We start from the raw sequence: 26,208 nt of genomic DNA, 5'->3' as shown, positions 1-26,208 counted from the left end.
GGATAAAAATTAATGGGAGCCTTTCGAATCAAATAATGCTACAACGAGGATGTAGGCAAGGTTGCCCATTAAGTCCATTACTATTTAATTTTTTTATCAAGCCCCTTGCCCAGGTTATCAGAGAGGAGACCGCTCTGGTGGGTATAGATGTGGGAAGTGTAGAGAACAAAATTTTTTTATATGCGGACGACGTCCTTGTCACAATTAAAAATCCTGAATCTGGTATCCCATTGCTTATGAACATCCTGGGAACGTATGGGCAATACTCTGGTTATACACTGAACGTACAAAAAACCCAAGTCTTGACCTTCCGTTTTACGCCCTCAAAGCAATTGATGGGCAGGCACCAATTTAATTGGCACCAATCACAACTTAAATATCTTGGTGTCTCATTGACAAAAGACCTTTCACAACTATATGATGTTAATTATAAACAGATAAATAAGAAAATATATGATGATCTGGGCAGGTGGAGCTTGCTCCCCCTCGACCTCTGCAGTAGGATTCGGACAATCAAAATGAATATTCTCCCAAGACTATTATACTTATTTTCAGCACTTCCAATAGAGGTTCCTGCAAAACAATTCAGAGAGTGGGATAAACATTTTTCAAGATTTATTTGGAACAACAAATGACCAAGGGTGAGATACTCAACTTTACAACAGCCGGGGGAGAGGGGTGGCGTGGCCCTGCCTTGTCTTAAAGATTACTATCTGTCAGCTCAGCTGAGGTATCTTGTATGTTGGTGTAACCCATCTTATGAGGCTAGGTGGAAAGATATTGAGCTATCTTTAGTTGAAATACCTATCCAGTCAGTTCTGGGTTGCCCTGGCAGGTTTAATGATGTTCACCAGCTACATAATCATTGTACTAGTTTCTCTCTGAAGATGTGGTCAGATGTAGTAAAGAAATATCAGCTCTGTAGAGAGATTGGAGTGTTGAGCTGGCCTGCATTCCATCCATACTTCCCTCCAGCTTTACAGGACCATAGGTACAAACAATGGACTAAGCGAGGAATCACCTCCTTCTGTAGGATAATAAAGAACGGAAACCTAAAGTCTTTTGAGGATTTGCGTAAATCTTATGAGTTGGGTGAAGAAGATTTTTATCGTTACTTACAGATCCGCCACTTTTTTCTGGAAACAATAAAGACCCCTAATTTAACTGAACCCTCGAAAATAATTCAAATTTTTATAGATGCTTATGATTCCAAAAGTACTAAAGGTATCACTGGAAAACTATACAAAAGCTTTACTTTATTGAATAAAAACTCAACAGATTATATTAGACAACGCTGGGAAAAAGAAGCTAATATAGTAATTCCAGAAGAAACGTGGCTTCAAATTTGGAAAAATCAATCCACTTCCACAAACTCTTATTTCTGGCGAGATTTCTGTTGATAGAATTTGATGAGATTTTTTATTACCCCTAACCAGACATCAAAATTTAGCGGTACGCAGGTCTCCTGCTGGAGGGAGTGTGGCGGGATTTCTGCAGATTGTGTTCATGTCTTTTGGTCTTGTCCTTGTATTCTGCCTTTTTGGAGGGGAGTGAGAGAGTTAATTGTGGAAACTCTGGACATAATATTTGACTTTTCTTTTAGCTGTTTATATCTTGGAGAACTCCCTGAAGGTCTCAGTAATGGAGACACATACCTAATGAAGATTTTCATGGTTGCAAGTAAAAAAGCAATTACTAAATGCCGGCTCCAGAAGAATCCTCCTACCATGAGACTCTTAACAAACATTATAAACTCCATCCAGGCGATGGAGAATTTGACTTTTGTGCTGCGGCTTCAAAAGGATAAAGGAGAGGAATAGTGGAAAAAATGGGATCGCTACAAACATTAAGACTCCTGATTCTATCTCACTCCATACCAATCAAAAGCGAGAAATATCTGTATTTTGTACTGCACCTATGCTTAACTTCTTTATACCTGCTTCCAAATGTGTGTACTGTCGTGTCCTAGCCCTCTTTTGTTTACTTGTTTGTTGTTTTATGCTCATATGTAAAACGAAAAATAAAGTATATTAAAAAAAAAAAAAAAAAGAGGTTGGCAAAATTCACACTTATGCAACATTAGTGAAGATGGAGTTTTGAGACCATGTGGCTGAGATCACATGTATGTGTTAAGTTTGTGGAAATGAGTTTGTGAGGTGTTGGTGCCAGGTTAAAGAAGGTAGTTAGATGCATGCAAAGAAACTGATCAGTATAACAGAACTAACATTAACATTCAAATAACATATTACCAAATATCACAACAACACAATTCAAACTTATAAACATCACATGAAATAGAAATAGGACTAAACAGTCCTTTGCTTAGCCTAGCGTAATAATAGAGCCCAGTTGTGTTACCCGTCCATGAAAAAGAGGGAAAGTTCCTTTTTGGATGTGCTGTTTGAAGTCGAGTGAAGTGGTCTTGTTGGTTTGTGGCTCCTGTTGTGCATCTGCTGGTCAGACCTTGTGTCGTGGCCAATTGTGCTGAAGTTCTTAGGCAGGCTCTCGCGTCACTGCCTTTGGAAGGTTTTAGCAGTCTGCTCCAGGCAGGCCTGCTGGAAGTTGAGGAGCTTGTGTAGGGAGGAAGTCTCCCTGGCTGGGAGAGCAAGGCCAGAACCTACTCCACCAGGAGCGGTCAGCAGGGGAAGAGGAAGAACAGAGAAGAGAGCTAGGAAACTCGGCTTATATTGGCCTTGTGACCTCATGGGTCATGGGACACACAGTGACCAATAGTGGTTGAGAGTTGTCTTCAGGAGCAGTTTTACCACCTATATGTGAAGATGAAGAACCCTGGGAGACTGAGTTCTGGAAGCTCTCCTTTGTCTCCAGAGCAAAGGAGACATGCGGTCAGGCTTTTGACTACACATGTAGGCCCAACTATGGTTCACAGATACCAGGTCCAAACATGACATTATGGCTTCATTGAATGAAAATGTATTTAACCTATCTCGATGTGCTTCTTCAGGTTGGACGGGGAGTTTTTGAATGCCAATATTTCAGTCACTCTCTGTAGGCATAACAGGCACTTAATCCGGTAGGAAGAATCTTTCACTCCAACGTACGAAAATATTTCTTGAAAATACGGCCGGTGTAACGTTATCTTCATCACCACCACGGAGTTCACCAAGTTCGCCACTTTAGTCGAGATGCTCGTCATCTGCTACTGGAGCATGAACGTAAGCAGCAGAGCCGGCAGCAAGTGCTTCCATGATGGCATCAATAATGTGACATGTCCGTGTAGTAAAATTTCTGTTCATTACACTGTGTCACATATGAATGTCACTATGTACCTTTAATCTGCACTGCAAACTGAGGAGTGATTATAACATAAATTGCTAATGATTACAATAAGTTTAAGACAGATATTACGAATCATCAAACGAATCAAACAATATACTCTATGTGTAACAATCAGTATGTAGTGTATGTATAACTTGTGTGAAGAAATCATAATCTTTTTGTTTTTTTAAAGGCAGTCTGACAAGAATGAAATATAATGGTGTAAAATCAGAGACAAATATCTTTAAAAAAAATAGTAAATGGTTTGGACAGATATAATGGTGTCAAGAGTAAGAAAAACTGTGTAAAAGAAAAAGAGACTCATCATGGTACGGTAGGGGCTCTCCAGAGGGAAAGTCCCAGCTCCAAGGCCAAAGCAACCCAGGTGTTTGGAGGCTTTCCAGGGGTAAACTCAAGTCCAACGTACGCAAGTAACCCCGGTGCTTGGAGACTTTCCAGGGGGAAGGTCGTAACAGGTGTGGCCCTTAAGGATAGATAAAGCGGAGCAACACCACTGTTAGTCAGAGTTCTTCTGGTGCAGCTCCGGCTCGCTACTGAATGCTCTCAGGTTTTGTTGTCGACAATAAAACTCTGCTGCTTTTAAGTTGACTTCTACTGCTTTTTTATTTGACTGAATTTTTGGACTTTTGGACACCACCAACGAATGTGTTGTGTAGTGTATATGAAAAAAGAAGCTAATAGGCAAGCTAATTCAGAGGAACAAACTTCACTCTTTCTTATTCAGGTACCAGTCACAGTCACTCTCTTCTTCATGGGGTACATCGAGTGACACTGCCACCCACTGGCATAATATATATTGCAGGCACACGTATATACTACAAAAAGTTTACGGCATTACGTCACCAACTCAAATTTCTTCTGATTTTAATTTGTAGTAATGAGTAACGAAGATGGTTAGGAGAAATGTATTGGAGTAAAAGTACACATTTTACTTAGGAAATATAGTGGAGTAAAAGTGAAAGTTGTCAGAAATAAAAATAACAAAGTAAAGGACAGATATGTGAAATTTCTACTTAAGTAGAAATGTAAAGAAGTATTTTACTTCGTTACATTACAACACTGGGTAAGGTCAGCTCAGGTGCTGTTGGATGGGCGCTGCTGACTACTTCCAACACTGTGGTTTTCTCAACCCCAGAGCGTGGCGGATTCTCTTCCAGAGTGAAGTCTTCTTTGGTTTCTCAGGGAGAACACTGGAGAGAGACTTCTCCTCAGTGACATCATCCTTACTCTCTCCATTGAGCTCCCGACTGGAAACATCAGCTTCATGACAGTGGCAGACCACATTGTAAGAAGCTTTGAGCTTCATCAGCTCTTCTTGGAGAACCTTCTTCTCCTGGAGCTCAGTGTTGAACTTCTCCTGGTTGGTAGTCTGGTTGTGACAGACCTCATGATAAGAATCTCTGAGCTTCATCAGCTCTTCTTGGAGAACGTTCTTTTCCTGCTTCTCCTCCTGGAGCTCAGTGTCGAACTTCTCCTGGTTGGTAGTCTGATTCAGACAGACCTCATGATAAGAAGCTCTGAGCTTCATCAGCTCTTCTTGAAGAGCATTATTCTCATCCTGAAGCAGATCGCTGGTTTGAGTCTCCTTGTCCATGGAGTCAATCTTTTGGCTGTGAGCTTGCCTTTCCTCCATCTCTGTCACCACAAGCTCAACCCTGCTCAAATCCCTTTTCAAAAGGGCCACCTTCTCCTTCAGAGCCACATTGTCCTCTTCCAGAGCCTTCACCTTGTTGCTTTGTACAGCCAGTTTGCCATTGTGGGCTTTAGAGTGAGCTGTCATTTTCTCCTTCTCCCGAATCAGAAGCTCATCGTTCTGTTTGAGCTTCTCTTCCAGAGCCTTCACCTTGTTGCTCTGTACAGCAAGTTCAGCCAGTTTACCATTGTGGGCTTTAGAGTGAGCTGTCATTTTCTCCTTCTCCCCAATCAGAAGCTCATCCTTCTGTTTGAGCTTCTCTTCCAGAGCCTTCACCTTGTTGCTCTGTACAGCCAGTTCAGCCAGTTTGCCATTGTGGGCTTTAGAGTGAGCTGTCATTTTCTCCTTCTCCCTCATCAGAAGCTCATCGTTCTGTTTGAGCTTCTCTTCCAGAGCCTTCACCTTGTTGCTCTGTACAGCTAGCCTTAATCTCAGACTGCATTGTTCCACGTGTCTGAAAAATGGAAACATGGAATTCATTATTAAAAGACCTGAACCTGAACATACATTTCTAAAAAAAAAATTTTTTTACCAGGATGTCCATTTTGGTAAAGGGGGATTTGTAGTTATGAGAGCAGTGTCTTCTTGATGAATTTTTACTGAACAAATCAGCGGTTGTCTCCGTAGGCAGGATTGTTGTCTTCACTAATGAGGACTGTGGTCTTCTCAGTTGACGGTCTGTTATTTTCACAAGCTAATAACTTGAAGCAAGGGAACTTGTTATTTATGTTTGGTAGTTCAGAGGACCAAAGAAATATCCTTTAATGTCTAGAGTTTTTGGTTCTTTGATTGGATTTGATAAGGATTTGCAGGCCAGCAATCCCTTTGATGGTTGCCCCCACATCAATCATCAAACAAGATTTTTAAGAAGCAACCGTTTCCATGGCAGTTTTTATAACTGCACAACATGGCGGCCCCTGGGGGTTTATCAGGTTGACTTCTATATGATGCACATCACTGCGGAGCATACACAAATCCTGAGCTAGGCGGCTACTATACACATGTTGCACTGATAGCTACAGTGATCCCTGTCTGAGACTGAGGTTAGTCTCTTGACCAAATGAAGAAAATCAATCAAGGATTTCAGATCCATTAGATAATGTGTGATATGCTTGAGGGAATTAATGAAATATGCTATGAAGTGTTAAATTAAGTATGTAGATATGCACATAAGCATCAACAAAATATAAGTCTATGTGTCAGTAGGTACATAGTGTGAAATCTTAACAGCACAAGCATTATAAAATAAATGTAGTAGGATGAAAATAAAATAATGAAAATGGAAAACACTGTAGAGCAGCTGTAGTCAACTACTTTACCATCACCGGGAAGTGGGTACATTTTTGCAAACTAATTGTTGCATTGTGTGTCACTGAGAGCATGGGGAATTGTGCATTTCTGCAGCATGTTTGGATTCGTGTTTGTAAAAAATGTGTGTGTGTGTGTGTCAGGAAAGTGTGGACCTTGATGCTGGCTGGTTTCTAAAACTGATGCGAAATAATTGAGAGGATGTATATTTACATGTTGATCTATGTGATTTTAGTGTGTGAGAGCTATTGATGCACAACACAGGCACTGACATTCTGTGATTAAGTATTGTATTGTTGTGTGTTGTTAATGTGATTCAATGTGATTTTACACTGCAAATAAAGGTTTCATATTTTAATTTCATTCATAGATTCATGGCTATTGAGCAGTGCTTTGTGAGTGTTGGTCGAATACTGTCAGTGGCATAAGATATTAATGAAAATGCATATTATTAATATTTGTATGTGTGTATATTAAATCAATACAATTGTCAATGCTTCTGCAGATGTGTTTGACTGTTTCCATTTAATTTAATTTACTATGTTCCACTTAATAATGGGCTAAAAGGATTGGTTTATGTAATATTTATGTCTTTGTTATGCACATTAGTCATCCAATCATTACTGATTTGATGATATAGAACTCAATCTGAATGCAGACAATTATTTCTTCAATGCAAAATATATTTTAAAAATCTTGCCTACATTTGTTTACATATGATAATGAACAAAAATAATAACCAACAGATTTGACACATCTCACACAATTCATTGACCCTCAGCATCCAGCCCTTCATCAGCCGTGAGTGTGGCACATTATGTCATTCTTTGTCGTATATGGTCATCAATAATTTAATAATAATTGATCTCAGGCTCCCTCTCTGGAATCGAACCCTGAATCCCCGTTACCTGTGGTCATTGTAGGCACAAAAAGTACCATTGAAAGTTGATAGGGCAGACATTCGAATGAGACGTCGCCACCACGAGGGCCAGCGATCAGTTCGAGGTCATCTAGTGTCACCAAAGCAGCCAGGGCACCACGGGTCTGATAAATGCACACGTCCCCGAAGGTCAGCGCCCGTTGGGGAAGCGGAGAGCGGGCGGGGAGTGGAGTTTGGTTGGGGGGGTGGGATTTTGCGGAAGTTATTTTGCAAAAGGGGTAAGAACTCGTACATCGCCTGGTACACTGGCGCTGACAAGTAGAAACATTTTGCTTAATTTTGCCTTTATACACCAAATTAAAGATTAGACTCTCCTCTTCCCAACAATATCAGCTTTCCACCCTAGCACAAACTGGCTGCTAGTAATCAGACATTTAGTGTGGTCCATTTCAGGCAGCTTTCGGAGCTGGGTCAGAAGTCAAACTTCTTTCACTTACAATGTTTGAACACTGCTGCTAATGTGTTTAAACATGTTTAGGCATGTGCAGGAATGTGTTTAATTAGTTGTAACTTCATAAAAAAGGACTTTATGGCAAGTAATTACATATCGTCACAACCTCACTCAGTCTGAGAATCATCATCACTGGTGGTGCACTTTTCAGCTTGAGTAAATTATCTGTTAATCTCAGGCAGGTCTCTCAATACAGCAAAACAATTCTTTACAAACTACTTTTCTTTCAATGGTCTTTTTATTAATGATAAAATACATATAAGACAATCAATGCACAGGAAAAAAGTTTTTTAGATTTTTCGTACAACATCCATAACACAAAACAATCCCTTGTCAAGACATCCGGACATGGACATACTTAAACATCTACTGACAAAAAATGTAAATAGACAGAATAATAATAATAATAATAAAAAATTAAAAAAATTACAACCACGCTTGGAAAGATAAAAGATTAATAAGATTTAATAACTGAAAAAAGCACAGCACAGACACCACCAAAAAAAGGTGAAATACATGAAAAATAGATACATAAATAAAATAGATAATAAAAATTTTAAAAATTTAAAAATAAAAAAAATAAAAGGGGGGGGGGGGGGGGGGGGGGGGGGCTAATTAAAACTTTATTGTTGAAGGTTTTTCATAAAATACCAAGAAGGGGCGCCATATTCTGTAGAATTTGTTTTCTGATCCCCGAATAGTGTATCTAATCTTCTCTAGATTCATGCAGGATATCATGTCTCTGAGCCAATGTGAACAGCAAGGAGGAGCTGGGTCCTTCCACTTAAGTGAAATAGCTCGTCGGGCTAGTAAAGAGGCAAAAGCAAGAAAGTTGAGCGTAGCTTTATGTAAGTTCAAATCTGGAGCAATGCCAAAAATACCAGTCAAGGGATTGGGCTCAATTCGATGATGGAGGATATCTGATAACGCATGGAAAACCAATGTCCAAAAGTTACCTAAAGAGGGACATGTCCAATACATGTGGTAGAGTGAGGCAGGTGCGCCTTTACATTTATCACATGTAGGGTCGACATCAGGATACATTCGCGCTAATTTGGTTTTTGATATGTGGATTCGATGCACTACTTTAAATTGTAAAAGTGCATGTCAAGAACACATAGAAGAGGAGTGTATCCGATCAAGCACCGAGTCCCATGTGTCCTCTGTAAAGGTGTAATTTAGGTCTTGCTCCCAAGCAGTTCTTATAGTTGCCACTGAAGAGCAGTGCAGTTTGGAAATAAGGTTATATAGATTGGACAAGATACCTTTAGAGGTGGGGTTAACAGAAAGAAATATATCAACAGGGGTAACTGGGGGTTTATAAGGAAATTGGGTCGTTAAGCGCTGTATAAAAGTCCTAATTTGTAAAAATCTAAAAAAGTGGGTTTTGGCAATGCCAAAAAGTTTCTGTTAGTTGAGAAAAGCTCACAAAACAATTCTCAATGTATAGATCTTCAAAGCATCTCAAACCTTTTCTGTGCCAAATATTGAATGCGCCATCAGCCATTGAAGGAGCAAATAGATGGTTAGCAGCAATTGGGCTTTTAAGTGAAAAAAGCTGTAGTCCAAAACTTTTCCTAAATTGGCCCCAGATTAACAGGGAGTGTTTAACTACTGGGTTGCTCTTGGGAATATCCGAAGCAAGTGGAAGTGCGGCACCTAAGAGGGCAGGTAAGGAAACAGGGTTACTGGCACAGACCTCCATTGTAACCCAGGCCGGGGAAGTGGGTTCGAGATGGAAATGTCTCCAAAATAACAAACACCCAATATTCACTGCCCAGTAGTAGTACTGGAAATTAGGCAGAGCCATTCCCCCTGCCTGCTTGGATCTTTGGAGAAATGCTTTCCGCAGCCGAGGGTGTTTACCATTCCAAATGTAAAATATCAATAATGAGTCAAGGGCTCTAAAAAATTATTTGGGGATGAGAACGGGAAGACATTGAAACAAGTAGAGGAACTTTGGAAGCAATGTCATTTTAATCGAGTTTATTCTTCCAATAAGGGACAGAGACAAAATCTGTTTTGCCTGATCAAATAAAGTGAGAAAATTTGATTTCAACAAGTTTTTGAATTCTCTGGTGACACAAATTCCGAGGTAATTAAATTGATCTTTCACCACCTTAATGGGAGTTGGGTATAGTTAAGTTTAAGAGCTTCTTTATTAATTGGGAATAGTTCGCTTTTATTTAAATTGACTGAAATTATCTAAGATCGTGAGGGCTTCTGGTAGAGAAGTGGTTGGTTTTGAAACAAACAGAAGTAGGTCGCCTGCATACAGCAAGACTTTATGTTCGACTCCTCCCCTCCATATTCCCTGTACCCGCCCATTGCTACGTAAGGCAATTGCAAGAGGCTCAATGGCAATTGCGAAAAGGAGTGGGCTTAGTGGGCGACCCTGCCGGGTCCCACGGTGTAAATCAAAGTATTCAGAGTAATGACTATTGGTCAAAACAGTGGCTGAAGGACATTTATACAATGTTTTGATCCAGGACAAAAAGACAGAACCGAAACCAAATTTTCCAAGTGTAAAAAAAAAGATAGTTCCACTCTACTATATCAAATGCCTTCTCAGCATCCATAGAGGCAAGGCACTCTGAATCCACATGTTTGGGGGAGTACAGAATATTAAATAGCCGACGAATATTGTAAAACGAATGGCGTCCTTTAATAAAACCAGTTTGATCTCGCGATATTACAGAAGGAAGGATATCCTCCAGTCTGTGGGCCAAAACTTTGGCGAGGATCTTTACATCCGTGTTTAGCAATGAAATCGGTCTGTATGAAGCACAATCTAGTGGGTCTTTGCCTTTTTTCAGCAACAAGGAGATACAGGCCTGATTGAACGAGGGAGGGAGTGCACCTGAGTTTAAGGAATCAGAGAACACTGAGCACAGGACGGGGGCTAGATCAGCAGAATTTTTTTAAAAGAAATTTGATGGAAGCCCATCTGGGCCAGGGGATTAACCTGATTGCATAGAAGATATAGCTGCTGAAATTTCCTCCTGGGTGATGGGCGCATCCAGGTTATTTCTCAGGTCTTGAGAAAGGGACGGTGAGTCAAGGTTATTAAAGAAGTTCGTTACATTACAACACTGGGTAAGGTCAGCTCAGGTGCTGTTGGATGGGCGCTGCTGACTACTTCCAACACTGTGGTTTTCTCAACCCCAGAGCGTGGCGGATTCTCTTCCAGAGTGAAGTCTTCTTTGGTTTCTCAGGGAGAACACTGGAGAGAGACTTCTCCTCAGTGACATCATCCTTACTCTCTCCATTGAGCTCCCGATTGGAAACATCAGCTTCATGACAGTGGCAGACCACATTGTAAGAAGCTTTGAGCTTCATCAGCTCTTCTTGGAGAACCTTCTTCTCCTGGAGCTCAGTGTTGAACTTCTCCTGGTTGGTAGTCTGATTTTGACAGACCTCATGATAAGAATCTCTGAGCTTCATCAGCTCTTCTTGGAGAACATTATTCTCATCCTGAAGCAGATCGCTGGTTTGAGTCTCCTTGTCCATGGAGTCAATCTTTTGGCTGTGAGCTTGCCTTTCCTCCATCTCTGTCACCACAAGCTCAAGCCTGCTCAAATCCCTTTTCAAAAGGGCCACCTTCTCCTTCAGAGCCACATTGTCCTCTTCCAGAGCCTTCACCTTGTTGCTTTGTACTGCCAGTTTGCCATTGTGGGCTTTAGAGTGAGCTGTCATTTTCTCCTTCTCCCTCATCAGAAGCTCATCGTTCTGTTTGAGCTTCTCTTCCAGAGCCTTCACCTTGTTGCTCTGTACAGCCAGTTCGGCCAGTTTGCCATTGTAGGCTTTAGAGTGAGCTGTCATTTTCTCCTTCTCCCTCATCAGAATCTCATCGTTCTGTTTGAGCTTCTCTTCCAGAGCCTTCACCTTGTTGCTCTGTACAGCCAGTTCAGCCAGTTTGCCATTGTGGGCTTTAGAGTGAGCTGTCATTTTCTCCTTCTCCCTCATCAGAAGCTCATCGTTCTGTTTGAGCTTCTCTTCCAGAGCCTTCACCTTGTTGCTCTGTACAGCCAGTTCAGCCAGTTTGCCATTGTGGGCTTTAGAGTGAGCTGTCATTTTCTCCTTCTCCCTCATCAGAAGCTCATCGTTCTGTTTGAGCTTCTCTTCCAGAGCCTTCACCTTGTTGCTCTGTACAGCTAGTTCAGCCAGGACACCAATGTGGGCTTTAGAGCGAGCTGTCATTTTCTCCTGCTCCCTTATCAGAAGCTCATCATTCAGTTTGAGCTTCTCTTTCAGAGCCTTAATCTCAGACTGCATTGTTCCACATGCCTGAAAAATAGAAACATGGAATTCATTATTAAAAGTCCACTCAACACAACCTGAACATACATTTCTAAAAAAAAATAATTCTTACCAGGATGTCCATTTTGGTAAAGGGGGATTTGTAGTTATGAGAGCAGTGTCTTCTTGATGAATATTTAATGAACAAATCAGCGGTTGTCTCCGTAGGCAGGATTGTTGTCTTCACTAATGAGGACTGTGGTCTTCTCAGTTGACGGTCTATTATTTTCACAAGCTAATAACTTGAAGCAAGGGAACTTGTTATTTATGTTTGGTAGTTCAGAGGACCAAAGAAATATCCTTTAATGTCTAGAGTTTTTGGTTCTTTGATTGGATTTGATAAGGACTTGCAGGCCAGCAATCCCTTTGATGGTTGCCGCCACATCAATCATCAAAGAAGATTTTTAAGAAGCAACCGTTTCCATGGCAGTTTTCATAACTGCACAACATGGCGGCCCCTGGGGGTTTATCAGGTTGACTTCTATATGATGCACATCACTGCGGAGCATACACAAATCCTGAGCTAGGCGGCTACTATACACATGTTGCACTGATAGCTAAGTGATCCCTGTCTGAGACTGAGGTTAGTCTCTTGACCAAATGAAGAAAATCAATCAAGGATTTCAGATCCATTAGATAATGTGTGATATGCTTGAGGGAATTAATTAAATATGCTATGAAGTGTTAAATTAAGTATGTAGATATGTACATAAGCATCAACAAAATATAAGTCTATGTGTCAGTAAGTACATAGTGTGAAATCTTAACAGCACAAGCATTATAAAATAAATGTAGTAGGATGAAAATAAAATAATGAAAATGGAAAACACTGTAGAGCAGCTGTAGTCAACTACTTTACCATCACCGGGAAGTGGGTACATTTTTGCAAACTAATTGTTGCATTGTGTGTCACTGAGAGCATGGGGAATTGTGCATTTCTGCAGCATGTTTGGATTCGTGTTTGTAAAAAATGTGAGTGTGTGTGTGTGTCAGGAAAGTGTGGACCTTGATGCTGGCTGGTTTCTAAAACTGATGCGAAATAATTGAGAGGATGTATATTTACATGTTGATCTATGTGATTTTAGTGTGTGAGAGCTATTGATGCACAACACAGGCACTGACATTCTGTGATTAAGTATTGTATTGTTGTGTGTTGTTAATGTGATTCAATGTGATTTTACACTGCAAATAAAGGTTTCATATTTTAATTTCATTCATAGATTCATGGCTATTGAGCAGTGCTTTGTGAGTGTTGGTCGAATACTGTCAGTGGCATAAGATATTAATGAAAATGCATATTATTAATATTTGTATGTGTGTATATTAAATCAATACAATTGTCAATGCTTCTGCAGATGTGTTTGACTGTTTCCATTTAATTTAATTTACTATGTTCCACTTAATAATGGGCTAAAAGGATTGGTTTATGTAATATTTATGTCTTTGTTATGCACATTAGTCATCCAATCATTACTGATTTGATGATATAGAACTCAATCTGAATGCAGACAATTATTTCTTCAATGCAAAATATATTTTAAAAATCTTGCCTACATTTGTTTACATATGATAATGAACAAAAATAATAACCAACAGATTTGACACATCTCACACAATTCATTGACCCTCAGCATCCAGCCCTTCATCAGCCGTGAGTGTGGCACATTATGTCATTCTTTGTCGTATATGGTCATCAATAATTTAATAATAATTGATCTCAGGCTCCCTCTCTGGAATCGAACCCTGAATCCCCGTTACCTGTGGTCATTGTAGGCACAAAAAGTACCATTGAAAGTTGATAGGGCAGACATTCGAATGAGACGTCGCCACCACGAGGGCCAGCGATCAGTTCGAGGTCATCTAGTGTCACCAAAGCAGCCAGGGCACCACGGGTCTGATAAATGCACACGTCCCCGAAGGTCAGCGCCCGTTGGGGAAGCGGAGAGCGGGCGGGGAGTGGAGTTTGGTTGGGGGGGTGGGATTTTGCGGAAGTTATTTTGCAAAAGGGGTAAGAACTCGTACATCGCCTGGTACACTGGCGCTGACAAGTAGAAACATTTTGCTTAATTTTGCCTTTATACACCAAATTAAAGATTAGACTCTCCTCTTCCCAACAATATCAGCTTTCCACCCTAGCACAAACTGGCTGCTAGTAATCAGACATTTAGTGTGGTCCATTTCAGGCAGCTTTCGGAGCTGGGTCAGAAGTCAAACTTCTTTCACTTACAATGTTTGAACACTGCTGCTAATGTGTTTAAACATGTTTAGGCATGTGCAGGAATGTGTTTAATTAGTTGTAACTTCATAAAAAAGGACTTTATGGCAAGTAATTACATATCGTCACAACCTCACTCAGTCTGAGAATCATCATCACTGGTGGTGCACTTTTCAGCTTGAGTAAATTATCTGTTAATCTCAGGCAGGTCTCTCAATACAGCAAAACAATTCTTTACAAACTACTTTTCTTTCAATGGTCTTTTTATTAATGATAAAATACATATAAGACAATCAATGCACAGGAAAAAAGTTTTTTAGATTTTTCGTACAACATCCATAACACAAAACAATCCCTTGTCAAGACATCCGGACATGGACATACTTAAACATCTACTGACAAAAAATGTAAATAGACAGAATAATAATAATAATAATAAAAAATTAAAAAAATTACAACCACGCTTGGAAAGATAAAAGATTAATAAGATTTAATAACTGAAAAAAGCACAGCACAGACACCACCAAAAAAAGGTGAAATACATGAAAAATAGATACATAAATAAAATAGATAATAAAAATTTTAAAAATTTAAAAATAAAAAAAATAAAAGGGGGGGGGGGGGGGGGGGGGGGGGGGCTAATTAAAACTTTATTGTTGAAGGTTTTTCATAAAATACCAAGAAGGGGCGCCATATTCTGTAGAATTTGTTTTCTGATCCCCGAATAGTGTATCTAATCTTCTCTAGATTCATGCAGGATATCATGTCTCTGAGCCAATGTGAACAGCAAGGAGGAGCTGGGTCCTTCCACTTAAGTGAAATAGCTCGTCGGGCTAGTAAAGAGGCAAAAGCAAGAAAGTTGAGCGTAGCTTTATGTAAGTTCAAATCTGGAGCAATGCCAAAAATACCAGTCAAGGGATTGGGCTCAATTCGATGATGGAGGATATCTGATAACGCATGGAAAACCAATGTCCAAAAGTTACCTAAAGAGGGACATGTCCAATACATGTGGTAGAGTGAGGCAGGTGCGCCTTTACATTTATCACATGTAGGGTCGACATCAGGATACATTCGCGCTAATTTGGTTTTTGATATGTGGATTCGATGCACTACTTTAAATTGTAAAAGTGCATGTCAAGAACACATAGAAGAGGAGTGTATCCGATCAAGCACCGAGTCCCATGTGTCCTCTGTAAAGGTGTAATTTAGGTCTTGCTCCCAAGCAGTTCTTATAGTTGCCACTGAAGAGCAGTGCAGTTTGGAAATAAGGTTATATAGATTGGACAAGATACCTTTAGAGGTGGGGTTAACAGAAAGAAATATATCAACAGGGGTAACTGGGGGTTTATAAGGAAATTGGGTCGTTAAGCGCTGTATAAAAGTCCTAATTTGTAAAAATCTAAAAAAGTGGGTTTTGGCAATGCCAAAAAGTTTCTGTTAGTTGAGAAAAGCTCACAAAACAATTCTCAATGTATAGATCTTCAAAGCATCTCAAACCTTTTCTGTGCCAAATATTGAATGCGCCATCAGCCATTGAAGGAGCAAATAGATGGTTAGCAGCAATTGGGCTTTTAAGTGAAAAAAGCTGTAGTCCAAAACTTTTCCTAAATTGGCCCCAGATTAACAGGGAGTGTTTAACTACTGGGTTGCTCTTGGGAATATCCGAAGCAAGTGGAAGTGCGGCACCTAAGAGGGCAGGTAAGGAAACAGGGTTACTGGCACAGACCTCCATTGTAACCCAGGCCGGGGAAGTGGGTTCGAGATGGAAATGTCTCCAAAATAACAAACACCCAATATTCACTGCCCAGTAGTAGTACTGGAAATTAGGCAGAGCCATTCCCCCTGCCTGCTTGGATCTTTGGAGAAATGCTTTCCGCAGCCGAGGGTGTTTACCATTCCAAATGTAAAATATCAATAATGAGTCAAGGGCTCTAAAAAATTATTTGGGGATGAGAACGGGAAGACATTGAAACAAGTAGAGGAACTTTGGAAGCAATGTCATTTTAATCGAGTTTATTCTTCCAATAAGGGACAGAGACAAAATCTGTTTTGCCTGATCAAATAAAGTGAGAAAATTTGATTTCAACAAGTTTTTGAATTCTCTGGTGACACAAATTCCGAGGTAATTAAATTGATCTTTCACCACCTTAATGGGAGTTGGGTATAGTTAAGTTTAAGAGCTTCTTTATTAATTGGGAATAGTTCGCTTTTATTTAAATTGACTGAAATTATCTAAGATCGTGAGGGCTTCTGGTAGAGAAGTGGTTGGTTTTGAAACAAACAGAAGTAGGTCGCCTGCATACAGCAAGACTTTATGTTCGACTCCTCCCCTCCATATTCCCTGTACCCGCCCATTGCTACGTAAGGCAATTGCAAGAGGCTCAATGGCAATTGCGAAAAGGAGTGGGCTTAGTGGGCGACCCTGCCGGGTCCCACGGTGTAAATCAAAGTATTCAGAGTAATGACTATTGGTCAAAACAGTGGCTGAAGGACATTTATACAATGTTTTGATCCAGGACAAAAAGACAGAACCGAAACCAAATTTTCCAAGTGTAAAAAAAAAGATAGTTCCACTCTACTATATCAAATGCCTTCTCAGCATCCATAGAGGCAAGGCACTCTGAATCCACATGTTTGGGGGAGTACAGAATATTAAATAGCCGACGAATATTGTAAAACGAATGGCGTCCTTTAATAAAACCAGTTTGATCTCGCGATATTACAGAAGGAAGGATATCCTCCAGTCTGTGGGCCAAAACTTTGGCGAGGATCTTTACATCCGTGTTTAGCAATGAAATCGGTCTGTATGAAGCACAATCTAGTGGGTCTTTGCCTTTTTTCAGCAACAAGGAGATACAGGCCTGATTGAACGAGGGAGGGAGTGCACCTGAGTTTAAGGAATCAGAGAACACTGAGCACAGGACGGGGGCTAGATCAGCAGAATTTTTTTAAAAGAAATTTGATGGAAGCCCATCTGGGCCAGGGGATTAACCTGATTGCATAGAAGATATAGCTGCTGAAATTTCCTCCTGGGTGATGGGCGCATCCAGGTTATTTCTCAGGTCTTGAGAAAGGGACGGTGAGTCAAGGTTATTAAAGAAGTTCGTTACATTACAACACTGGGTAAGGTCAGCTCAGGTGCTGTTGGATGGGCGCTGCTGACTACTTCCAACACTGTGGTTTTCTCAACCCCAGAGCGTGGCGGATTCTCTTCCAGAGTGAAGTCTTCTTTGGTTTCTCAGGGAGAACACTGGAGAGAGACTTCTCCTCAGTGACATCATCCTTACTCTCTCCATTGAGCTCCCGATTGGAAACATCAGCTTCATGACAGTGGCAGACCACATTGTAAGAAGCTTTGAGCTTCATCAGCTCTTCTTGGAGAACCTTCTTCTCCTGGAGCTCAGTGTTGAACTTCTCCTGGTTGGTAGTCTGATTTTGACAGACCTCATGATAAGAATCTCTGAGCTTCATCAGCTCTTCTTGGAGAACATTATTCTCATCCTGAAGCAGATCGCTGGTTTGAGTCTCCTTGTCCATGGAGTCAATCTTTTGGCTGTGAGCTTGCCTTTCCTCCATCTCTGTCACCACAAGCTCAAGCCTGCTCAAATCCCTTTTCAAAAGGGCCACCTTCTCCTTCAGAGCCACATTGTCCTCTTCCAGAGCCTTCACCTTGTTGCTTTGTACTGCCAGTTTGCCATTGTGGGCTTTAGAGTGAGCTGTCATTTTCTCCTTCTCCCTCATCAGAAGCTCATCGTTCTGTTTGAGCTTCTCTTCCAGAGCCTTCACCTTGTTGCTCTGTACAGCCAGTTCGGCCAGTTTGCCATTGTAGGCTTTAGAGTGAGCTGTCATTTTCTCCTTCTCCCTCATCAGAATCTCATCGTTCTGTTTGAGCTTCTCTTCCAGAGCCTTCACCTTGTTGCTCTGTACAGCCAGTTCAGCCAGTTTGCCATTGTGGGCTTTAGAGTGAGCTGTCATTTTCTCCTTCTCCCTCATCAGAAGCTCATCGTTCTGTTTGAGCTTCTCTTCCAGAGCCTTCACCTTGTTGCTCTGTACAGCCAGTTCAGCCAGTTTGCCATTGTGGGCTTTAGAGTGAGCTGTCATTTTCTCCTTCTCCCTCATCAGAAGCTCATCGTTCTGTTTGAGCTTCTCTTCCAGAGCCTTCACCTTGTTGCTCTGTACAGCTAGTTCAGCCAGGACACCAATGTGGGCTTTAGAGCGAGCTGTCATTTTCTCCTGCTCCCTTATCAGAAGCTCATCATTCAGTTTGAGCTTCTCTTTCAGAGCCTTAATCTCAGACTGCATTGTTCCACATGCCTGAAAAATAGAAACATGGAATTCATTATTAAAAGTCCACTCAACACAACCTGAACATACATTTCTAAAAAAAAATAATTCTTACCAGGATGTCCATTTTGGTAAAGGGGGATTTGTAGTTATGAGAGCAGTGTCTTCTTGATGAATATTTAATGAACAAATCAGCGGTTGTCTCCGTAGGCAGGATTGTTGTCTTCACTAATGAGGACTGTGGTCTTCTCAGTTGACGGTCTATTATTTTCACAAGCTAATAACTTGAAGCAAGGGAACTTGTTATTTATGTTTGGTAGTTCAGAGGACCAAAGAAATATCCTTTAATGTCTAGAGTTTTTGGTTCTTTGATTGGATTTGATAAGGACTTGCAGGCCAGCAATCCCTTTGATGGTTGCCGCCACATCAATCATCAAAGAAGATTTTTAAGAAGCAACCGTTTCCATGGCAGTTTTCATAACTGCACAACATGGCGGCCCCTGGGGGTTTATCAGGTTGACTTCTATATGATGCACATCACTGCGGAGCATACACAAATCCTGAGCTAGGCGGCTACTATACACATGTTGCACTGATAGCTAAGTGATCCCTGTCTGAGACTGAGGTTAGTCTCTTGACCAAATGAAGAAAATCAATCAAGGATTTCAGATCCATTAGATAATGTGTGATATGCTTGAGGGAATTAATTAAATATGCTATGAAGTGTTAAATTAAGTATGTAGATATGTACATAAGCATCAACAAAATATAAGTCTATGTGTCAGTAAGTACATAGTGTGAAATCTTAACAGCACAAGCATTATAAAATAAATGTAGTAGGATGAAAATAAAATAATGAAAATGGAAAACACTGTAGAGCAGCTGTAGTCAACTACTTTACCATCACCGGGAAGTGGGTACATTTTTGCAAACTAATTGTTGCATTGTGTGTCACTGAGAGCATGGGGAATTGTGCATTTCTGCAGCATGTTTGGATTCGTGTTTGTAAAAAATGTGAGTGTGTGTGTGTGTCAGGAAAGTGTGGACCTTGATGCTGGCTGGTTTCTAAAACTGATGCGAAATAATTGAGAGGATGTATATTTACATGTTGATCTATGTGATTTTAGTGTGTGAGAGCTATTGATGCACAACACAGGCACTGACATTCTGTGATTAAGTATTGTATTGTTGTGTGTTGTTCATGTGTTCAATGTGATTTTACACTGCAAATAAAGGTTTCATATTTTAATTTCATTCATAGATTCATGGCTATTGAGCAGTGCTTTGTGAGTGTTGGTCGAATACTGTCAGTGGCATAAGATATTAATGAAAATGCATATTATTAATATTTGTATGTGTGTATATTAAATCAATACAATTGTCAATGCTTCTGCAGATGTGTTTGACTGTTTCCATTTAATTTAATTTACTATGTTCCACTTAATAATGGGCTAAAAGGATTGGTTTATGTAATATTTATGTCTTTGTTATGCACATTAGTCATCCAATCATTACTGATTTGATGATATAGAGCTTAATCTGAATGCAGACAATTATTTCTTCAATGCAAAATATATTTTAAAAATCTTGCCTCCATTTGTTTACATATGATAATGAACAAAAATAATAACCAACAGATTTGACACATCTCACACAATTCATTGACCCTCAGCATCCAGCCCTTCATCAGCCGTGAGTGTGGCACATTATGTCATTCTTTGTCGTATATGGTCATCAATAATTTAATAATAATTGATCTCAGGCTCCCTCTCTGGAATCGAACCCTGAATCCCCGTTACCTGTGGTCATTGTAGGCACAAAAAGTACCATTGAAAGTTGATAGGGCAGACATTCGAATGAGACGTCGCCACCACGAGGGCCAGCGATCAGTTCGAGGTCATCTAGTGTCACCAAAGCAGCCGGGGCACCACGGGTCTGATAAATGCACACGTCCCCGAAGGTCAGCGCCCGTTGGGGAAGCGGAGAGCGGGCGGGGAGTGGAGTTTGGTTGGGGGGGTGGGATTTTGCGGAAGTTATTTTGCAAAAGGGGTAAGAACTCGTACATCGCCTGGTACACTGGCGCTGACAAGTAGAAACATTTTGCTTAATTTTGCCTTTATACACCAAATTAAAGATTAGACTCTCCTCTTCCCAACAATATCAGCTTTCCACCCTAGCACAAACTGGCTGCTAGTAATCAGACATTTAATGTGGTCCATTTCAGGCAGCTTTCGGAGCTGGGTCAGAAGTCAAACTTCTTTCACTTACAATGTTTGAACACTGCTGCTAATGTGTTTAAACATGTTTAGGCATGTGCAGGAATGTGTTTAATTAGTTGTAACTTCATAAAAAAGGACTTTTTGGCAAGCAATTACATATCGTCACAACCTCACTCAGTCTGAGAATCATCATCACTGGTGGTGCACTTTTCAGCTTGAGTAAATTATCTGTTAATCTCAGGCAGGTCTCTCAATACAGCAAAACAATTCTTTACAAACTACTTTTCTTTCAATGGTCTTTTTATTAATGATAAAATACATATAAGACAATCAATGCACAGGAAAAACGTTTTTTAGATTTTTCGTACAACATCCATAACACAAAACAATCCCTTGTCAAGACATCCGGACATGGACATACTTAAACATCTACTGACAAAAAATGTAAATAGACAGAATAATAATAATAATAATAAAAAATTAAAAAAATTACAACCACGCTTGGAAAGATAAAAGATTAATAAGATTTAATAACTGAAAAAAGCACAGCACAGACACCACCAAAAAAAGGTGAAATACATGAAAAATAGATACATAAATAAAATAGATAATAAAAATTTTAAAAATTTAAAAATAAAAAAAATAAAAAGGGGGGGGGGGGGGGGGCTAATTAAAACTTTATTGTTGAAGGTTTTTCATAAAATACCAAGAAGGGGCGCCATATTCTGTAGAATTTGTTTTCTGATCCCCGAATAGTGTATCTAATCTTCTCTAGATTCATGCAGGATATCATGTCTCTGAGCCAATGTGAACAGCAAGGAGGAGCTGGGTCCTTCCACTTAAGTGAAATAGCTCGTCGGGCTAGTAAAGAGGCAAAAGCAAGAAAGTTGAGCGTAGCTTTATGTAAGTTCAAATCTGGAGCAATGCCAAAAATACCAGTCAAGGGATTGGGCTCAATTCGATGATGGAGGATATCTGATAACGCATGGAAAACCAATGTCCAAAAGTTACCTAAAGAGGGACATGTCCAATACATGTGGTAGAGTGAGGCAGGTGCGCCTTTACATTTATCACATGTAGGGTCGACATCAGGATACATTCGCGCTAATTTGGTTTTTGATATGTGGATTCGATGCACTACTTTAAATTGTAAAAGTGCATGTCAAGAACACATAGAAGAGGAGTGTATCCGATCAAGCACCGAGTCCCATGTGTCCTCTGTAAAGGTGTAATTTAGGTCTTGCTCCCAAGCAGTTCTTATAGTTGCCACTGAAGAGCAGTGCAGTTTGGAAATAAGGTTATATAGATTGGACAAGATACCTTTAGAGGTGGGGTTAACAGAAAGAAATATATCAACAGGGGTAACTGGGGGTTTATAAGGAAATTGGGTCGTTAAGCGCTGTATAAAAGTCCTAATTTGTAAAAATCTAAAAAAGTGGGTTTTGGCAATGCCAAAAAGTTTCTGTTAGTTGAGAAAAGCTCACAAAACAATTCTCAATGTATAGATCTTCAAAGCATCTCAAACCTTTTCTGTGCCAAATATTGAATGCGCCATCAGCCATTGAAGGAGCAAATAGATGGTTAGCAGCAATTGGGCTTTTAAGTGAAAAAAGCTGTAGTCCAAAACTTTTCCTAAATTGGCCCCAGATTAACAGGGAGTGTTTAACTACTGGGTTGCTCTTGGGAATATCCGAAGCAAGTGGAAGTGCGGCACCTAAGAGGGCAGGTAAGGAAACAGGGTTACTGGCACAGACCTCCATTGTAACCCAGGCCGGGGAAGTGGGTTCGAGATGGAAATGTCTCCAAAATAACAAACACCCAATATTCACTGCCCAGTAGTAGTACTGGAAATTAGGCAGAGCCATTCCCCCTGCCTGCTTGGATCTTTGGAGAAATGCTTTCCGCAGCCGAGGGTGTTTACCATTCCAAATGTAAAATATCAATAATGAGTCAAGGGCTCTAAAAAATTATTTGGGGATGAGAACGGGAAGACATTGAAACAAGTAGAGGAACTTTGGAAGCAATGTCATTTTAATCGAGTTTATTCTTCCAATAAGGGACAGAGACAAAATCTGTTTTGCCTGATCAAATAAAGTGAGAAAATTTGATTTCAACAAGTTTTTGAATTCTCTGGTGACACAAATTCCGAGGTAATTAAATTGATCTTTCACCACCTTAATGGGAGTTGGGTATAGTTAAGTTTAAGAGCTTCTTTATTAATTGGGAATAGTTCGCTTTTATTTAAATTGACTGAAATTATCTAAGATCGTGAGGGCTTCTGGTAGAGAAGTGGTTGGTTTTGAAACAAACAGAAGTAGGTCGCCTGCATACAGCAAGACTTTATGTTCGACTCCTCCCCTCCATATTCCCTGTACCCGCCCATTGCTACGTAAGGCAATTGCAAGAGGCTCAATGGCAATTGCGAAAAGGAGTGGGCTTAGTGGGCGACCCTGCCGGGTCCCACGGTGTAAATCAAAGTATTCAGAGTAATGACTATTGGTCAAAACAGTGGCTGAAGGACATTTATACAATGTTTTGATCCAGGACAAAAAGACAGAACCGAAACCAAATTTTCCAAGTGTAAAAAAAAAGATAGTTCCACTCTACTATATCAAATGCCTTCTCAGCATCCATAGAGGCAAGGCACTCTGAATCCACATGTTTGGGGGAGTACAGAATATTAAATAGCCGACGAATATTGTAAAACGAATGGCGTCCTTTAATAAAACCAGTTTGATCTGGCGATATTACAGAAGGAAGGATATCCTCCAGTCTGTGGGCCAAAACTTTGGCGAGGATCTTTACATCCGTGTTTAGCAATGAAATCTGTCTGTATGAAGCACAATCTAGTGGGTCTTTGCCTTTTTTCAGCAACAAGGAGATACAGGCCTGATTGAACGAGGGAGGGAGTGCACCTGAGTTTAAGGAATCAGAGAACACTGAGCACAGGACGGGGGCTAGATCAGCAGAATTTTTTTAAAAGAAATTTGATGGAAGCCCATCTGGGCCAGGGGATTAACCTGATTGCATAGAAGATATAGCTGCTGAAATTTCCTCCTGGGTGATGGGCGCATCCAGGTTATTTCTCAGGTCTTGAGAAAGGGACGGTGAGTCAAGGTTATTAAAGAAGTTCGTTACATTACAACACTGGGTAAGGTCAGCTCAGGTGCTGTTGGATGGGCGCTGCTGACTACTTCCAACACTGTGGTTTTCTCAACCCCAGAGCGTGGCGGATTCTCTTCCAGAGTGAAGTCTTCTTTGGTTTCTCAGGGAGAACACTGGAGAGAGACTTCTCCTCAGTGACATCATCCTTACTCTCTCCATTGAGCTCCCGACTGGAAACATCAGCTTCATGACAGTGGCAGACCACATTGTAAGAAGCTTTGAGCTTCATCAGCTCTTCTTGGAGAACCTTCTTCTCCTGGAGCTCAGTGTTGAACTTCTCCTGGTTGGTAGTCTGATTTTGACAGACCTCATGATAAGAATCTCTGAGCTTCATCAGCTCTTCTTGGAGAACGTTCTTTTCCTGCTTCTCCTCCTGGAGCTCAGTGTCGAACTTCTCCTGGTTGGTAGTCTGATTCAGACAGACCTCATGATAAGAAGCTCTGAGCTTCATCAGCTCTTCTTGAAGAGCATTATTCTCATCCTGAAGCAGATCGCTGGTTTGAGTCTCCTTGTCCATGGAGTCAATCTTTTGGCTGTGAGCTTGCCTTTCCTCCATCTCTGTCACCACAAGCTCAAGCCTGCTCAAATCCCTTTTCAAAAGGGCCACCTTCTCCTTCAGAGCCACATTGTCCTCTTCCAGAGCCTTCACCTTGTTGCTTTGTACTGCCAGTTTGCCATTGTGGGCTTTAGAGTGAGCTGTCATTTTCTCCTTCTCCCTCATCAGAAGCTCATCGTTCTGTTTGAGCTTCTCTTCCAGAGCCTTCACCTTGTTGCTCTGTACAGCCAGTTCAGCCAGTTTGCCATTGTAGGCTTTAGAGTGAGCTGTCATTTTCTCCTTCTCCCTCATCAGAATCTCATCGTTCTGTTTGAGCTTCTCTTCCAGAGCCTTCACCTTGTTGCTCTGTACAGCCAGTTCAGCCAGTTTGCCATTGTGGGCTTTAGAGTGAGCTGTCATTTTCTCCTTCTCCCTCATCAGAAGCTCATCGTTCTGTTTGAGCTTCTCTTCCAGAGCCTTCACCTTGTTGCTCTGTACAGCCAGTTCAGCCAGTTTGCCATTGTGGGCTTTAGAGTGAGCTGTCATTTTCTCCTTCTCCCTCATCAGAAGCTCATCGTTCTGTTTGAGCTTCTCTTCCAGAGCCTTCACCTTGTTGCTCTGTACAGCTAGTTCAGCCAGGACACCAATGTGGGCTTTAGAGCGAGCTGTCATTTTCTCCTGCTCCCTTATCAGAAGCTCATCATTCAGTTTGAGCTTCTCTTTCAGAGCCTTAATCTCAGACTGCATTGTTCCACATGCCTGAAAAATAGAAACATGGAATTCATTATTAAAAGTCCACTCAACACAACCTGAACATACATTTCTAAAAAAAAATAATTCTTACCAGGATGTCCATTTTGGTAAAGGGGGATTTGTAGTTATGAGAGCAGTGTCTTCTTGATGAATATTTAATGAACAAATCAGCGGTTGTCTCCGTAGGCAGGATTGTTGTCTTCACTAATGAGGACTGTGGTCTTCTCAGTTGACGGTCTATTATTTTCACAAGCTAATAACTTGAAGCAAGGGAACTTGTTATTTATGTTTGGTAGTTCAGAGGACCAAAGAAATATCCTTTAATGTCTAGAGTTTTTGGTTCTTTGATTGGATTTGATAAGGACTTGCAGGCCAGCAATCCCTTTGATGGTTGCCGCCACATCAATCATCAAAGAAGATTTTTAAGAAGCAACCGTTTCCATGGCAGTTTTCATAACTGCACAACATGGCGGCCCCTGGGGGTTTATCAGGTTGACTTCTATATGATGCACATCACTGCGGAGCATACACAAATCCTGAGCTAGGCGGCTACTATACACATGTTGCACTGATAGCTAAGTGATCCCTGTCTGAGACTGAGGTTAGTCTCTTGACCAAATGAAGAAAATCAATCAAGGATTTCAGATCCATTAGATAATGTGTGATATGCTTGAGGGAATTAATTAAATATGCTATGAAGTGTTAAATTAAGTATGTAGATATGTACATAAGCATCAACAAAATATAAGTCTATGTGTCAGTAAGTACATAGTGTGAAATCTTAACAGCACAAGCATTATAAAATAAATGTAGTAGGATGAAAATAAAATAATGAAAATGGAAAACACTGTAGAGCAGCTGTAGTCAACTACTTTACCATCACCAGGAAGTGGGTACATTTTTGCAAACTAATTGTTGCATTGTGTGTCACTGAGAGCATGGGGAATTGTGCATTTCTGCAGCATGTTTGGATTCGTGTTTGTAAAAAATGTGTGTGTGTGTGTGTGTCAGGAAAGTGTGGACCTTGATGCTGGCTGGTTTCTAAA

The 26,208-nt window shown here is 40.6% G+C and overlaps 2 protein-coding genes across 2 annotated transcripts; both read right to left on the bottom strand.

Annotated features, from left to right (window-relative positions):
• Positions 1-4,208: 4,208 nt before the first annotated feature.
• On the bottom strand, positions 4,209-5,672 carry LOC138412293 (golgin subfamily A member 6-like protein 25). The gene is made up of 2 exons (XM_069535832.1): positions 5,526-5,672; positions 4,209-5,447 (listed from the first exon to the last, which is right to left on the bottom strand). Exon 2 carries the CDS (start codon positions 5,348-5,350, stop codon positions 4,403-4,405), a length of 948 nt encoding a protein of 315 aa, XP_069391933.1. The 5' UTR covers positions 5,351-5,447; positions 5,526-5,672; the 3' UTR covers positions 4,209-4,402.
• Positions 5,673-23,378: 17,706 nt separating this feature from the next.
• Positions 23,379-25,159, bottom strand: LOC138412277 (golgin subfamily A member 6-like protein 25). Its single transcript, XM_069535805.1, has 2 exons — positions 24,299-25,159; positions 23,379-24,181 (listed from the first exon to the last, which is right to left on the bottom strand). Exons 1-2 carry the CDS (start codon positions 25,154-25,156, stop codon positions 23,900-23,902), a joined length of 1,140 nt encoding a protein of 379 aa, XP_069391906.1. The 5' UTR covers positions 25,157-25,159; the 3' UTR covers positions 23,379-23,899.
• Positions 25,160-26,208: the final 1,049 nt, after the last annotated feature.

The sequence above is a fragment of the Paralichthys olivaceus genome, chromosome 12, assembly GCF_024713975.1.
Source record: "Paralichthys olivaceus isolate ysfri-2021 chromosome 12, ASM2471397v2, whole genome shotgun sequence".
NCBI classification, from domain to species: domain Eukaryota; kingdom Metazoa; phylum Chordata; class Actinopteri; order Pleuronectiformes; family Paralichthyidae; genus Paralichthys; species Paralichthys olivaceus.
The sequence above is the reverse complement of the archived record's forward strand: the minus strand, read 5'-3'. Positions and strand labels throughout refer to the sequence as shown.

Bases quoted from the DNA above. Each gene is read 5' to 3' on its own strand.
- LOC138412293 (XM_069535832.1), bottom strand. From the start codon at position 5,350: ATGAGGGAGAAGGAGAAAATGACAGCTCACTCTAAAGCCCACAATGGC.
- LOC138412277 (XM_069535805.1), bottom strand. From the start codon at position 25,156: ATGCAGTCTGAGATTAAGGCTCTGAAAGAGAAGCTCAAACTGAATGAT. The intron at 24,182-24,298 runs GTCTGTCTGAAT...TCTTATCATGAG, and splicing joins TCAGAGCTTCTTATCATGAG to GTCTGTCAAAATCAGACTAC.